This window comes from Channa argus, chromosome 14 (assembly GCF_033026475.1).
Source record: "Channa argus isolate prfri chromosome 14, Channa argus male v1.0, whole genome shotgun sequence".
Classification (NCBI taxonomy): domain Eukaryota; kingdom Metazoa; phylum Chordata; class Actinopteri; order Anabantiformes; family Channidae; genus Channa; species Channa argus.
The window spans coordinates 22,729,857-22,745,422 of NC_090210.1; the positions used below are offsets into that span (position 1 = coordinate 22,729,857).

The window sequence follows — 15,566 nt, forward strand, 5'->3', positions numbered from 1 at the left end:
GAGAAAAACATACTTTATGGCCCTTGTCTAGAAGAGGCTTTAACAGGTGCAGCATATTCATTTTTTGCATGCTTCTTCAAATGGACAAATAGAAATTAGCAAATCATCTACGTACTGTAGCAAACACCAAAATTGGTCAAATTTGATTCTACCAGAGGAAGAATGATTTTTAGCACTCTGGGGTGTATGGCTGCATTCACCTCCTGTGAATTTGAAGGAAGCACCACTCACTTGGTTGGTCTCTTACTTTAAAAAACAATATGGTAACAAGCACTAGAGAATTCTCACATGAAATTATTACAGCTGCTGGTAACAGGGGATCAAACACAGGCTTCATGCCATTGGTGGCTTCCTGTATTGGTTTTGACATGGCCTGTACTCTGATTTTGGATGGACTATCAGAGGCCCTGTCCTTTCTCACCACACTGAAAACAAGCTTCTTGGACACATTGATGTCTTCTTCCTTTGCCACGTCCCCTTTCTTGTTCTTTGCCACAAGTTCTTTGGCTGGTCATGACTCTGGACATGGTGGGGGAGGGAGTGGAGGAGCAGAGTCCAGACCTGGAATCACCTTATAAAACTCAGACAAGACAGACTGGTGTTAGAACATTGTGGACAAAGACTTGCTCTGTGCTGTCCTTTTCTATTTAAACTGTAACTTTCTCCACACGATGGTAATAATTTAGTTGGTAAACTGTTCCCAGGCCAGGTGCTTACTTCTCTTAGTACCAAGTACTATTTCTCTCGTAGCCTGTTTTTTAGTACTATGATTCCTCGTGCGACTCAGATTTCACTGCGCTGCATACAACAGTAATCCCAGTAAGAGATGAGTCAATGCAAATCAGCCTTCATACAATGTGGTCCGGAGTCTACTTAGCAAGTTCTTGTCACTTGATCATCTGTACTGATTCCTGCTGGGAAGCAAATGTTCAGATGTGGGTAGTTTTATGGTTGGTGCCTAGCTAACACACTTCTTTGTGGAGCCAGAGACAGGATGTCTTACTAGATTAGATTTACTCAAGTTCTGGACTTGAATACAATTTCGGGGTACTTGTACTTTACTGGAGTATTTCCATTTGATGTTATTTAAGGTACTGCTCATGATGTATTGTAATGGCTGAAGCAGCTGTCAGCACATAAAGACATTATATCAGCTCCACCTTTACCTGCTGTTGTTTCTGTGTATTAACACTTATATTCTTTTATTCATTACTAGAAATGTTACTTTGTGGAGCAGAGGATTAGAGTCGCTATAAATATGTTTTTGAATGTGACTTTTGTTTCAGAATTCTGGCTTTTTTCTCATAATTTACTTTGTTCTACTGAAGCTTTGAATCAATTTGAAGCAAATGTGTTGACACAGTTAAAATGGCGACATCTGCTGGAAATCTGCAAGTCGTCTCCTTAGAGCATAACTGTTGCAGTACCTCACGTACTTTGTTCATTTAGTCCCTGAACAACAGTGAGACACTCAGTGTTGTGTATTTTTTAGATCCTCATAGTGAATGAGAGTCTGAACAGTGTGGAGGAAATGGAAACACTGGCCAAAATCTTCATGTGCTGCCTTTTACAAAACTGTTCATTAATTGGAGGATTTTCACAACATATTTTTTAGCCTTTTACAAACAGTCCTTCCATTTTTGACAGTGTAGGAGAATATATGGAGACATTAACAGGACACGTCAGTCACCTGGTCTTAGTCTCAGTATGTTTTATTGCTCTGTTTGTTTGGATGTTTAACGAAAATATGAACATTACACAAGGATTAAACAAAACTCATCATGAGCAGTGATATCCTCAGTGGCTCCACAGAAACAGGAAATAAACGAAAAACTAAGAAACTAAAAGAACAAATATACTAAATGAAAAACTTGTGATGTTTGATTGGCTGATCTCTGTGGTGTCTCTCTCATTTCAAAAAACTTCGTGTTTTGAAAGACGACAACTTGATGGGAGTTTACACAACTCAGCAGTGGATACACTACCAAAAAGTTTAAGTCCAGCATGTAGAGGCTGAGTGAATGTGGTCTGGACTCTGTGAAAGAGAGTCATGGTTTCAGAGACACTGTAGAAGGACAGAATACCTGCTCTGTGATCCAGGTACACTCCTATTCTGGAGGACTGAGGACCTGAGACTGGAATGTGGACACTGTTATATATGAACTTATGGATACAGCTAAAGATACACTCGAATACTAAAGACTTGAATCTGAACAAATACTCATCGTTTTACAGGAGAAAAAAAGAGAAATATCAGAGTGTACTTTACATTTTAAAGCATAATCAAACAAAACAAGTGGGTTTAGCAACAAGTGGTACATATGTATAAATGTGTGTTGCTGAATTTATTATTCTATACCAATGAGTGTGAATCCTGTTAATAATAAAAAATGTAAAAGAAGTTAGAAATGTTGGAATATACAGCACAGTGAGACATTTGTTTCAGGATCCCCAACTTCACTTCCTCTTTATGACCTTTTTTTTGCAGCCACTTCCTGTTTCCTGGTCCCGTCACATTGGTTACGCTTTACTAATCACCGGTAATCAGTTTTAGTGATGGGAAGTTCGGCTCTTTTCAGAGAGCCGGCTCTTTTGGCTCAGCTCCTGAAGAAGAGCCGGCTCTTTCGACTCCTGAGCGGCTCTTAATTTAGGATTGTTTTATAGGCCTTTATTTTACCACCTTTGCAAAACCTCATGGTTTGTTTGTTGAAAATCCTTTCATGTGCAGTGTTTTCATGAGAATCCTTATAATTGCCTGATTTTGTGCATTTATTCTGTTACAAAGCCATTTTTTTGTTTAATATTTAATCAAACTTTTTATTGCACAAATTAACAACAAAACAGCAAATAAATCCACAGGGCACAGTTGCTCACACAGCACCACTTTGTCCTCTACTTGCCACACTTTTGACACTCTTATTAGCTCCTCTGCCAGGTTTTCTGCAGTGTGTCTATCTGTGAACTCAAATCAGTCCAGAAGGGAAGATGTCATCTTGTAATTATCAATGAAATGGCTAGTGACAGCCATGAAAGAGCAGGTGGTTCTGGAGGTCCAGCAGTCAGTTGTCAGGCAAACTGATGGAGCTTTTTTCACCCTTTCTTGCCATAATGCGTCTTCTGTGTCATATAGTTTAGGTATTGTTGTTTGGGACAATGTTTTTCTACTGAGTAGAGAATGTGGGATTTAAAGTTTTGACAAAACTTTTAAAACCTCTGTCCTCCACAATGGAAAAGGGTTGGAAATCAGTAGCTATCATTTTAGCCAACTCTTCATCAATGCTGTGCTGTTTGGGTGGGGTCATCACTTTCGGTATAAACTGGCTTATTTTGCTTTGAGTTGCAGAAGGAGAGGTTATACCTGTATTTGTGGGGAAGCCAGTAGATGCTGATTCACTTGCTGTTTTTATGGGATGAGACACACCAGGATTGTAGATGTGTGCTAGCTTGCCCTCTAACTGCACTATAGAATGGACAGTTCTCATATGTCTTTGCAGGTTTGTGGTGGAACCTGCTCTTAAAGTAATTTTCATCTTGCAGTGAACACACTCTGCTTTGCTGTTTCCAGTATCTTTAAACTGGAGCCTGATGCTGCTTCTCATTTGGGTGTCACTCATAGTTTCAACTACACCGACAGTACACACTCTCCTCACCGCTATCTGACAGACAGTTAACTTGCAGTGGAGCACCGCTCCACTTCTTGTCACCCGACTCTCTGTTTTTACATAATGATATGATCCCATATCCTCACATGTGATTGGCCGCGATGCCATTGCTGACCAATCAAAACAAAGTTCTGCCGTAAGCAGAGATCAGGCTGAGCACTGAGGTAAGCAGCGAAAGGAAAAAACTGGGAGCCGGCTCTCACTCGATGCGAGCCGGCTCTTCTGATTCACTACAAAGCATCGGCTCTCAGAGCCGCATCTTTTGCTCATGACACATCACTAATCAGTTTCACCTGCTCTCATCACTTTGCTTATTTACGTCCTCAGTTCCCTCAGCAAACTGTCAGGTTGTCTGCTAATCACTGTGACTTTCCAGCCTCCATCACGTTCATCATTGCGATCCACGGCGAAGAGAATGTTTTCCATGTCCATGTTTGACTCACCCCATCGGAGACATACAAGCACCCGGTGCACGCTCTCCCGCCGAAGGATGGCCCTCGCACCTCTGATTCTACTTTGGGCCCAACCGTCTCGCAAAATGCAGCTGTGCTGATGGTCATTGTGATTTTCTTTCTGCGTCTCTGGACGGACCTTAAAATGGTGTCTTGACACTCTTGCCCAGGTTTTCCTCCACTTTCCTCTTTGGCAGTGAGCGGAGCACCAACTTCTATTACACACCTGACAGTGAAAGGTGTGTTAAAGGAGGACAGTGGCGAATTGTGGTTGACAGCTGCACTTCTGGGAGCAAATATCTGCCTCCATGTTCTTGCCACTTCAAACGATGTGTAGACTTTGTTACAGGAGTAAAACTCTTAGGATTTACATCGGTCAAACGTTGAGAGGGAACATTTTGCTGCCTTTACCGAACAAACCCATAATGAAAGATAATGTGAACATGACGTGAGAGGAAGTTTCTGCCAGAGGTTCTTCACACAGCTCCCCCGTCCACTCCTTGCTTTTAAACAGTCTGTCTACAGTGAAGCAGCAGCAGCAGCAGCGCCCTCTACTGTCTGTAAGAGAAAACTGGGGGGAAAAAGAAAAGCTTACAGCACCTGGTATTCCCAGGCGGTCTCCCATCCAAGTACTAACCAGGCCCGACCCTGCTTAGCTTCCGAGATCGGACGAGATCGGGCGTGTTCAGGGTGGTATGGCCGTAAGCCACAGCTCCCCGCACAAACACACATTTTATACAAGCACATCATCATCAGCATCCCATCCAACTGGCTCAGTTTCAGCCATAGACCACCTGGGTGCTCGCCTGAGGAGCTACCGGCTGGAGGGTGGCTAAAGAGGAGGCGGAAATACTTAGTAACTGCTCCTCCTGATCTGCTGTGATCCGTTGTTAGAAAGAGCAGAGCAGCAACCAGCTGAGAGCAGACTAGGACTGTGGAAGCACTTTGCTGCTGGGGGCCGCCTCTCCAAGACGCCGCTGTTTATTTGATGCCCCCCGTGCTTCATTTGCTCACATCGAGAGCGATGTGACACCTGACAAGAGCCAGAGATCGTCGACCACCTCCTTCTCAAAAGGCCTGTTTGCCAAAACTCTCATGGTTTACGGCCATACCACCCTGAACACGCCCGATCTCGTCCGATCTCGGAAGCTAAGCAGGGTCGGGCCTGGTTAGTACTTGGATGGGAGACCGCCTGGGAATACCAGGTGCTGTAAGCTTTTTCCTCAGCAACAATCCAAAACCTCAAAATATGCACTTTGTTATCATCACAGGTGAAGCATCCAACCCTCACAATGTGACAAAGGGACTTTTCTTTTTGACAAATGACTGAAACAAAGAATCCCTTCTCCAATTTGCTTCAGACCAATTTTGATCTGATCCAGGACACGAGAACTTGGTGGTGCCGGTGACTTTTTCCTTTCTCTGCTAAAATCCTCCGGCACAATAACGTTGTCAAACCGCTAAACTCAGCTCGTCTCCCCACGAACTCTAGTAAGTCCTACCTTTGTTTTAGACTCCATTTCCCATAAGTCAGTATTAAGTACTAGTATGTGTGTCCTCCCTCATAGACTGGAGATCAGCGCCACCTAGCGAGTCTGAGGGCAACCACATCACCATCCTGCTTTGCCAACAACATTCTTTAATAAACTTGGTTAAAACTGAGAAGTTGTGTCAAGCACCTTATTGCGTCCAACCCTAAAAACTAACCCGTTACAATTTGACACTAAAATGTCCTTATATCTGCTAACAACTTAATATGTGTTACATTTCTAAAAAATGAATAAATGTTTTTGTGCTTAGAAACGCTGAGATCCTGCAGGAGGCTGTTCTAAACGCTTAACACCAGCCTTGTCATAAACTGTGTGGCCACCAGGAGGCGAAAGAGCTGCACTGAAACCTGATCACTGTGGGGAAACACAGTGTGGTGTTAAATGTTTTCACTTTTTGTCTGCAGAAGTGTCCGCATTCCCTGAAAAGGTTTTTAAACCACCAACTGCTTTTACATGTAGCCCAGGCAAAAAAAAAATAATAAACCAAAGTAATAACTAGGTAATGCTTAATCCGCGGGAACAGACGCAGCCTTTTGCAGTTTCTCTCCTTCTTGGGGGATTGGTTTTAATTTATTCTTTTTTGTATTTTTTAGTTTTATTGAGTATCTAGTTTGTCGTGAAAAGATGGTCTGAGGGGGCCACAAATGCCCTGCAGGGATGTTGTGACATCTCTGGACCCCCTCCAGTTTGCTTATCCCCCTCAGCTGGGAGTGGAGGACGCCCTCATCCACTTACTACCCCGGATCTACACCAACCTGGACAAGCCTGGGGGTCTGTCAAGATCATGTTTTATGTTTTTTGACTTTTGGCGGTGGAAGCAATGTTCCCGCTAATCTGCGCGTGTGCGCAATTGCGCGCTGCTGACACTGTCTCCGCGCACAGAAAAACATCCAACCTGATTTGAAAATAAAAACACAACAATTTATTCTGTTATTTCGCAGTGATTCAGTGAGAGAGTGTCCGCTTCAGCCAATGATGCGATTCACGTACGTATTTCCTCAGTAACACCGTCACTGACCGGCTGTGACAGCGTCCTTATGAGCCGCACCGGTGTTTTAGCAAAGCGGAGTGAAGACACGCTAATGATGTTAAGTGCTGCTTATATTGACCCTTAATAATAATGGCAAAACGAACGGGAAGTTATTTACATTTTCATATATAGATATTGATCATTAAATACTGTCACAAGTTTATGATTCGTAGAAATTTCAGAGTACAAATACCTGGGTGTCCTGTCCACCTGGACAATAAACTGGACCGGTCAGTTAATGAAGCATCAATCTAAAGAAAAACACAGAGCAGCTGTATTTTCTAGGAGACTAATGTCCTTCAACATCTGCAGCACCTTGCTCTGGATGTTCTGAGTCTGTGGTAGCCAGCTCCATCTTCTATGCTGTGGTTTGGAGAATGTTGTCCAAACTCCTTTCAGTCCTGGACAATCCCTCCCACCCAGTCCACTGTGTGCTGGCTGCACAGAGCAGCACTTTCAGCCAGAGACTGATCACAGAACAACACAGGAGACATAAACTGTTCAACTCGTCCCCCTCTTGTAAACAGGAGGGGACTGAAAGGTCAAAATGGACAATTATTTATTATTTTATTTTAAGGTCAATTATTATCTATCGTATTTTGTTTTTAGTTGCATTTCAGTAGATTGTTCATTTGTCCATGTGGTTTTTCTCCTTGGTTTGGTTGAGGTGCTTTTCCTTTGTTTTTTACTTTTCCTGCAGAGAGCAGCTGTAACAAGACAACACAATTTCCATATGGGTTTAATAAAGTTATTTGAATAATGAATTTTGAAAAAAAAATAAGAATCCTGAGTTTAGAGTTAGAATTCTAAGGAAAAAGTCAAAATTCAAATAAATTGTCGTCCTTCATATGTTTCTCATAATTATCACCTTTGACAGTTTGTTGAACGAATCTGAACTAAAATTGCAAATTCAACAGGATCAAATCCAGTAGGTTTAAACATACATAGTTTTCTTTGTCAAGTACTTTTGTTTTTATTACTTTAACTTGAGTAAAGAAGTTCCAGTGATATCTGTATTGGAGTATTTGCTTTTTACACGAGTAATTCATTTTGTGTACTTCTACCCCGTCTGCCATCTTCATCTCAGCAACACTGCAGCTTTTATTAAATCGGACCCTCAGATTTCAGGTTTCAGTTGCTAATATGTTCACATAAATTTCCGGGATATAAAGGAACTGTTAGATTTATAGCAAATCATTAAAACCCATCTCACAGACCTCAATTGTGTCAAAGAAATTTCATTACCACCATAATTACACTTTTTAAGTACATATTTTATTTGTATGTCAATTTAAAAACTACAATACATGTAAATGTAAAGACCAACAAAATACAGTTTGCATCAAGAAGTTGCAAGTTTAGAGAAACTAAAAGCAGATGCAGTGATATTGACTCCCAGTCCCCACAGGTGTGACCCAGGGTTCTGTCCTGAGTCCCTTGTTTTTATCATTTACATACTATAAATATCAAATTCACTTTTACTGTTACAACAGTTTTGCAATTTCTCTTGACCCTTCCTCTCTCTCTCCCTCCCCTCAGGTTAAGAGTCTGGGTGTCGTCCTCGATAGCACACTCTCCTTTACTTCCCACATGAATAACAACACAGTCGGCCTACTTCCACCTTTGCAGCATCAACCGCCTCTGTCTCTCCCTCACACCTCTTACCGCTGCCATACTGGTTCACAGTCTGTCGCTTCCGGACTTGTCTACTGTAACTCCCTCCTTTTGGTCCCCTCTGATTTTAACCAACTGAAACTAAAATGGTCTTTGTCTAATTTAGTTTGCAGAACTTAACTGTGTCTCCATCCTCAAAACCAGCATAAAGTCCAGCATGTAGAGGCTGAGTGAATGTGGTCTGGACTCTGTGGAGGAGAGTCATGGTTTCAGAGACACTGTAGAAGGACAGAATACCTGCTCTGTGATCCAGGTACACTCCTATTCTGGAGGACTGAGGACATGAGACTGGAGTTTTAATATGGTTGAAACAAAATTTATAACTGTTTTGGAAACATGTAAGTACCCAAGATTTGTCATTTAATCCAAATACACATTCATGGCCTCTTCCTGCTCTGCTGATGTTCTTGTATGTTACTGCTACATCAACCCCTGTCCCTCTCCACTCCACCTCCCAGTAACTACGTCCAGTCAGACTCTCTTTGCTCAGGACCTGAAACCAATGAATGAATCTGTCTTTGTGACTAGAATAAGACTGTTTTTGACTCATGAATGTTACTTTTCTGTTTCCATCAGATAATAACAGATTTTCATTTGCTGTGTTTGGATCCAGTGTGAGTTCACATGAATATTTTAAGAATCCAGCTCTGGTCTTTGGTTCTGGTTGTGGCAGTAAAACATCCACTTCATCCACTAATGATGAGATGTTTGTCCATGTCTGTCTCAGAATGTCCTGTAGTTGATCTCTGAGCTCTGACACAGCTGCTGTCACATCCTCAAAGTATCTCAGAGGACGGATGTTGACACTGGATGTATCTGTAGATTCACTGAGTTGTGACAGTGAGGGGTAGTTGTGTAGAAACTGGTTGTGATCCTCTGTGCGTGAGAGCTGCTCCAGCTCAGCATCTTTCCTCTTCAGCTCATTGATCACCTGCTCCAGCTTCTCCTGAAGCTCTTTGACTCGACTCACTTCAGTTTCCTGCTGGGATCTGATCTTCTGCTTCACCTCAGACCTTCTTTTCTCAATGAGACGGATCAGCTCAGTGAAGATCTTCTCACTGTCCTCCAATGTTTTCTCAGCAGAGCGATTGAGAGCCTCCACCTCCTGTTGAAGCACCTTCAAATCTTTGTCTCTGTCCTGGATTCTCTGCTGGATTTGTTGTCGACTCCCCTCGAGTTCTCTCTGCCTCTCAGTCCTTTCTGCTGCAGCTGAGACTGTGTCGTGGCCTTTATGTTCATCCACAGAGCAGAGATAACAGATACACTGCTGATCAGTACGGCAGAACATCTTCATCACCTCATCATGACGAGGGCAGATGTTCTCCTGCAGGTTCTTGGAGGGCTCCACCAGCTTGTGTTTTTTTAACTGTGCTACATCATAATGAGGCTGCAGGTGTTTCTCACAGTAAGAGACCAGACACATCAAACAGGACTTAACAGCTTTCAGTTTTGTCCCAGTACAGAAATCACAGGCCACATCTTCAGGTCCAGCATAGCAGTGATCAGCAGGAGCAACTGGAACCTCATGTTTCTTCAGCTCTTCCATTAATTCAGCCAACATGGTGTTTTTTACCAGAGCAGGTCTCGGTGTGAAGGTCTGTCTACACTGAGGACAGCTGTGGAGTTTCTTTCCATCTTCTTCATCCCAGTGGGTTTTAATACAGTTCAGACAGTAACTGTGTCCACAGGGAATAGTCACTGGATCCTTCAGTTCCTCTAAACAGATTGAACAGGAGAATTTTTCTTGGTCCAGTTGGTTTCCTTGCTTTGCCATTTTCCCCCGATTGTGATTGTTGAATAGTTTCACTTTTGTCCGAAGAACAACAAGCTCTGTGCCCTGAAGGAAAACTGATCTTTGCTCTTGTTCCCATGATGCAGTCAATAGGTTTTACCAGCTCAGTCATGTACCTCCATGTTGTTTACACACATCCTTACACTGACAGATCTGTGAAGGAGGAAGGAACAAAAATAAATCTGTTAATAGGGAGGAGCTCACTGTGTTTGAAAGCAGCAGCAATAGGGATGAATTTTCAGACTTTATAGAACAAAAATTTCAGACTGAAAACTGGTTCAGTTATATTTTCAGAATAGTTTCAAAAAATCAATGACAAAATCTGATAATTTCTACTCATGCAGTAGAAGAGAAACATTACAATAGAAATTTTATTACACATTTATATCACAGAGTAGATAAAAATTTTACCTAGAGAAAAAACATATCATGAGCAGTGAAGTCATCTGCCGCTGCAGAAGTCACAGGTAAAAAACTACACAAACCCAAACTATTATTAGAACAATAAATTAGATGTTAAAATACCACCATGATTGACAGGTGATGTGTGTTGTCTCTGGTTTAAACATCAGTGTAAACCTTCCAAAAAACTAACTAGAATATACAATTTAACACATTAGATTTTTACATCACTTGTTCCATCAATTGATTTTACTGAACTCAGCAGTGGATCCAAGACCTAAAAGACAAAGTCCAGCATAGAGAGGCTGAGTGAATGTGGTCTGGACTCTGTGGAGGCGAGTCTGGTTTCAGAGACAGTGTAGAAGGACAGAATACCTGCTCCGTGATCCAGCTACACTCCTACACTCCTGTTCCTGCTGCTCTGCTTATTGAACCACCAGGTCCCATTGGCCCTATTTAAAAAACCTTAATAATAAACAGTAATAGAAACAATAGTAGAATTATCACCTGACAGTTTCAACCTAAGAACTGAGAAATTATAACCTCGTGAACGTAGACTTCATGGCAGAACTACTGTATTGGATTGTATTAAACTGCACATGGTCATAATGTTGAGCTTTATCAGTGTAAGATGCTACACGGATGTAATGAGCATCTTTACCATTTGGTGGCACTTTGGTTCCATTATGCATTTACTATTTTTTACAGCTAATTATTAGCAGTAAGAATTTCCATTAGTTCATAAAGATTGGGCCAAAAGAAAGAGACTCTTCAGTTTTACATCAAGGCAGGTGGTGTAGAGAGAGAGTTTATCACTCATATCAGTATCTCCCAGGTTCAACCTGAGTGTGATCTGATCAGAAGTTCTTTAGTTTCTGCTTGGAGAAGTGTGAGGATAATTTACTGCTATAAATGTAGGAGTTTTGTGTCCATGTGCATTTACATGTCCCAGGAGTGTCACACTTTGATGTGTATTTAATGTTTTGCGGACCCAGAAAGAGAGACGGAACCAGGCGGTTAGGAAGGCGTGAATGTTTATTTAGGGGAAGGTATAGTGGATTGGGTCGGGGGAAAAGGGGAGCGCTGCCAGGAGGCGATGTCCGGAGAACGGAGAGGCTGGTCCGAGGAGCTTGATGCCTTGTGCGGGGGGGGGCGATTGGGGGGCGAGTCACAGGTGGAGGTTGAATGGTGACCGCGGGAGAAGGAGCCGTGGAGACGAGGAGCCAAGGGGATCGCTGAACACAGCAGGGCGGCCGGAGGATCTGAGGGCAGGGAGACAAAGAGCAGGTTAGCTGTTTCTAACTAACGGGTTTTTACCAGGAGCCTAATGTACACGAGTACCAAGGAGGTTACTGCGACGATTTGGCAACTTGTGGCGTGGAGGAGACCGGTATATGAACTGCTGTCATTACGATGAGTGATTGCTTACAGGTGTGGCCGCCGCTGCAGTCCAGGTGCTCTGGGAGAAAGAAAACAAACAGGGAGAGTGAGAGAGAGAGAGAGCAGGAGGGAAGGGGAGGATAGAAGGGCGGATGCTGTGACAAGGAGAGTTTTTGTTCATGTTGAGAAGGTTAAATGTTAGAGATAAATTTGTCTCTGCAGCTTTGTGTGAGCTATATTTAAAAAAGGCAGTAAAATAAGAGTCAGAGTGGTCTTTTTTCATCTACATAATATTTTATGCACATTCAGCAAGTTCAAATGTTCCACTGTCTCTACTGGAGTTTGTAGTGTTACAGGATGAAAACTGCCTCAGTTATCGTCTCATACAACTTTCATATTTTCTCCACCAACTTTGAACAAGATCCTGGAAATAATTGATCGATTCTTGGAGAAATAATAGTTTATTATAGTAGTTTATTATGTAAAGCTTTACTTTGTTCAGACATTAAAGCAGTTTGTTAATAACTTATGTTCAGTGATTTCATGCAGATTCACTTCATAAACACACCCAGTTTGTTCAACGATGTCAAAATAATCAAAGATCTACTTATTAATTATGATTATACAATAATTTCTTCAAAATAAAGATGCTATTTTTGCACAATGTCTTGATTGAAATGCTTTTTACAACTGTCATTCTATCCTTTAAAACAACAGCAACTTTTGATCCATGTGACTAAGCAGATCTAAATGTCAGTTTTAAACCACATGTGTCTAAATCGTTTTTCAATGAGCTGAAGTTTCCATCTGCTGTGTGCTCTTGGTCTGTTTGACCTGTGAACAGAGGATGTTTAAGTAAAATATGAACATTACACAAGGATTAAACAAACCTCATCATGAGCAGTGATATCCTCAGTGGCTCCACAGAAACAGGAAATAAACGAAAAACTAAGAAACTAAAAGAACAAATATACTAAATGAAAAACTTGTGATGTTTGATTGGCTGATCTCTGTGGTGTCTCTCTCATTTCAACAAACTGTCTTTTAATGACGACGACTTGATGGAAGTTTACACAACTCAGCAGTGGATCCACAGTCAAAAAGGAAAAGTCCAGCATGTAGAGGCTGAGTGAATGTGGTCTGGACTCTGTGGAGGAGAGTCATGGTTTCACAGACACTGTAGAAGGACAGAATACCTGCTCTGTGATCCAGGTACACTCCTATTCTTGAGGACTGAGGACCTGAGACTGGAATTTTAATTTTGTTGAACCAAAATTCAAATTTTTTTTGGAAACACGTTAGTGCCCAAGATTTGTCATTGTTACCAAAATCACATCCTTCACCGTTCACACTTCTGCTGATGTTCTTGTATGTGACTGCTACATCAACTGCTGTCCCTCTCCACTCCACCTCCCAGTAACAACGTCCAGTCAGACTCTCTCTGCTCAGGACCTGACAGAAAAATGTGAATCTGTCTTTGTGACTAGAATAAGATTGTTTTTGACTCACTACTGTTACTTTTCTGTTTCCCTCAGATAATAACAGATAATCATTTGCTGTGTTTGGATCCAGTGTGATTTCACATGAATATTTTAAGAATCCAGCTCTGGTCTCTGGTTCTGCCTTTGGATCTAACAGTAAAACATCCACTTGAATCACTAATGATGAGATGTTTGTCCATGTCTGTCTCAGAATGTCCTGTAGTTGATCTCTGAGCTCTGACACAGCTGCTGTCACATCCTCAAAGTATCTCAGAGGACGGATGTTGATGCTGGATGTATGTGTAGATTCACTGAGTTGTGACAGTGAGGGGTAGTTGTGTAGAAACTGGTTGTGATCCTCTGTGTGTGAGAGCTGCTCCAGCTCAGCATCTTTCCTCTTCAGCTCAGTGATCTCCTGCTCCAGCTTCTCCTGAAGCTCTTTGACTCGACTCACTTCAGTTTCCTGCTGGGATCTGATCTGCTGCTTCACCTCAGAGCTTCTTTTCTCAATGAGACGGATCAGCTCAGTGAAGATCTTCTCACTGTCCTCCGCTGTTTTCTCAGCAGAGCGATTGAGAGCCTCCACCTCCTGTTGAAGAACCTTCACATCTTTCTCTCTGTCCTGGATTCTCTGCTGGATTTGTTGTCGACTCCCCTCGAGCTCTCTCTGCCTCTCAGTCCTTTCTGCTGCAGCTGAGACTGTGTCGTGGCCTTTATGTTCATCCACAGAGCAGAGATAACAGATACTCTGCTGATCAGTACTGCAGAACATCTTCATCACCTCATCATGACGAGGGCAGATGTTCTCCTGGAGGTTCTTGGAGGGCTCCACCAGCTTGTGTTTTTTAAAAGCAGGAGATTCACAATGAGGCTGCAGGTGTTTCTCACTGTAAGATGCCAAACAAACAAGACAGGACTTAACAGTTTTCAGTTTTCTCCCAGTACAGACATCACAGGCCACATCTTTAGGTCCAGCATAGCATTGATCAGCAAGAGCAGCTTGGAGTCCAGTCTTCTTCAGCTCCTCCACTAAACCTGCTAAGATGGCGTTTTTCACGAGGACAGGTCTCTGTGTGAAGGTCTGTCTACACTGAGGACAGCTGTAGAGTTTCTTCTGATCCTCTTCATCCCAGAAACCTTTAATACAGTTCAGACAGTGACTGTGTCCACAGGGAATAGTCACTGGATCCTTCAGTAGATCCAGACAGATCGAACAAGAAAATGCTTCCTCGTCCAGCTTAACTCCTTTCTGCGCCATTTCCCCTTCAGTGATAATGACTGTGTCAGTTTCACTTTCTTAGAACTGAGTTTTAGCTCTGATCTAAACAACATGTGTTTCTGCAGGGAATGGATCTTGTCAGTTCCTGCACTTCCTGGTTACACCCATCTTCAAACTGTAGATCTAAAGGGGAGGGAACAAGGAAATAAAGTGCAGCTCAGTGTGTGTGAGAGCAGAAAAGGAGGAGTTGCACTGTTCATACATCAAGTCATTAAAGCATTTGATACAAATGCAGTTTTAATACAAAGATGTTACTGAAAGATATTTTCACATCAGTTAATTTTAAAAGTCAATTCACACAAAAGCTTCCTGTAGTTTATTGTTGTGAGTCTTTTGATATTTAAGTTTTTTCAGCTCATACTTATGGATCAGTTGGTGGCCTCCTATTTTCCACAGGTTGCAAACAGCACAATTTTTCTTCAATCCTGTTCTTGTTATTTTTGTCCTAAATCTTAAATTATTTAATTTAGTAGCTAAACATTGAAGATGTCACGTTTAGGTTAAGGGATGGACCCAAGAGAAGAGACAGGGCAAAATAAGGGGCTTTTATTGAAAGAGATGTAAATGATGAACAGGACCAGCACACGAAAGGAGTTTGCAGCTCTGATTGTAGCTCTGTGTTCATTTTGTTTAACAAGAACAGCAACAATTGTGAGCAGCATAGTGCACGGTGAGAACTTCCTGAACCTTCTCAGCTGATTTCACCATTGTATGGCATGATAAGAGTTTACTTTACCTAAGAGGAGGTAGAAAGTCTTTTAGGGGTTTTAGCCAGCCCCCCAGTTCCAGGCAATGCAGGAGGAATCTGAATTTAGCTTATTGCTGTACAGGTGCCGTGGCAAAAATGACAATATCTGGTCTTAG

At 42.1% G+C, this 15,566-nt stretch overlaps 2 protein-coding genes and 2 non-coding genes across 6 annotated transcripts; 1 reads left to right on the forward strand and 3 right to left on the reverse strand.

Annotated features, from left to right (window-relative positions):
• Positions 1-4,702: 4,702 nt before the first annotated feature.
• LOC137099039 (5S ribosomal RNA) lies at positions 4,703-4,821 on the reverse strand. Its single transcript, XR_010910696.1, has one exon. It is a non-coding gene; the product is annotated as a 5S ribosomal RNA (ribosomal RNA).
• A 391-nt stretch (positions 4,822-5,212) lies between these two features.
• Positions 5,213-5,331, forward strand: LOC137099082 (5S ribosomal RNA). The gene has a single exon (XR_010910721.1). It is a non-coding gene; the product is annotated as a 5S ribosomal RNA (ribosomal RNA).
• A 2,900-nt stretch (positions 5,332-8,231) lies between these two features.
• Positions 8,232-10,147, reverse strand: LOC137098447 (tripartite motif-containing protein 16-like). The gene has a single exon (XM_067474682.1). The coding sequence runs from the start codon at positions 10,140-10,142 to the stop codon at positions 8,466-8,468; it is 1,677 nt and encodes a 558-aa protein (XP_067330783.1). The 5' UTR covers positions 10,143-10,147; the 3' UTR covers positions 8,232-8,465.
• Positions 10,148-11,290: 1,143 nt separating this feature from the next.
• LOC137098445 (tripartite motif-containing protein 16-like) lies at positions 11,291-14,714 on the reverse strand. Of its 3 annotated transcripts, none has more exons than XM_067474679.1 (3): positions 12,833-14,714; positions 11,992-12,021; positions 11,291-11,824 (listed from the first exon to the last, which is right to left on the reverse strand). In XM_067474679.1, the coding sequence occupies exon 1, from the start codon at positions 14,679-14,681 to the stop codon at positions 12,987-12,989; it is 1,695 nt and encodes a 564-aa protein (XP_067330780.1). In that variant the 5' UTR covers positions 14,682-14,714; the 3' UTR covers positions 11,291-11,824; positions 11,992-12,021; positions 12,833-12,986. The 3 variants fall into 3 exon arrangements, with proteins under 3 accessions (XP_067330780.1, XP_067330779.1, XP_067330781.1); XM_067474678.1 differs by having other exon boundaries at positions 11,904-12,021; XM_067474680.1 differs by lacking the exon at positions 11,992-12,021.
• Positions 14,715-15,566: the final 852 nt, after the last annotated feature.

Coding starts and splice junctions, on each gene's coding strand:
- LOC137098445 (XM_067474680.1), bottom strand. CDS start 14,681: ATGGCGCAGAAAGGAGTTAAGCTGGACGAGGAAGCATTTTCTTGTTCG.
- LOC137098447 (XM_067474682.1), bottom strand. CDS start 10,142: ATGGCAAAGCAAGGAAACCAACTGGACCAAGAAAAATTCTCCTGTTCA.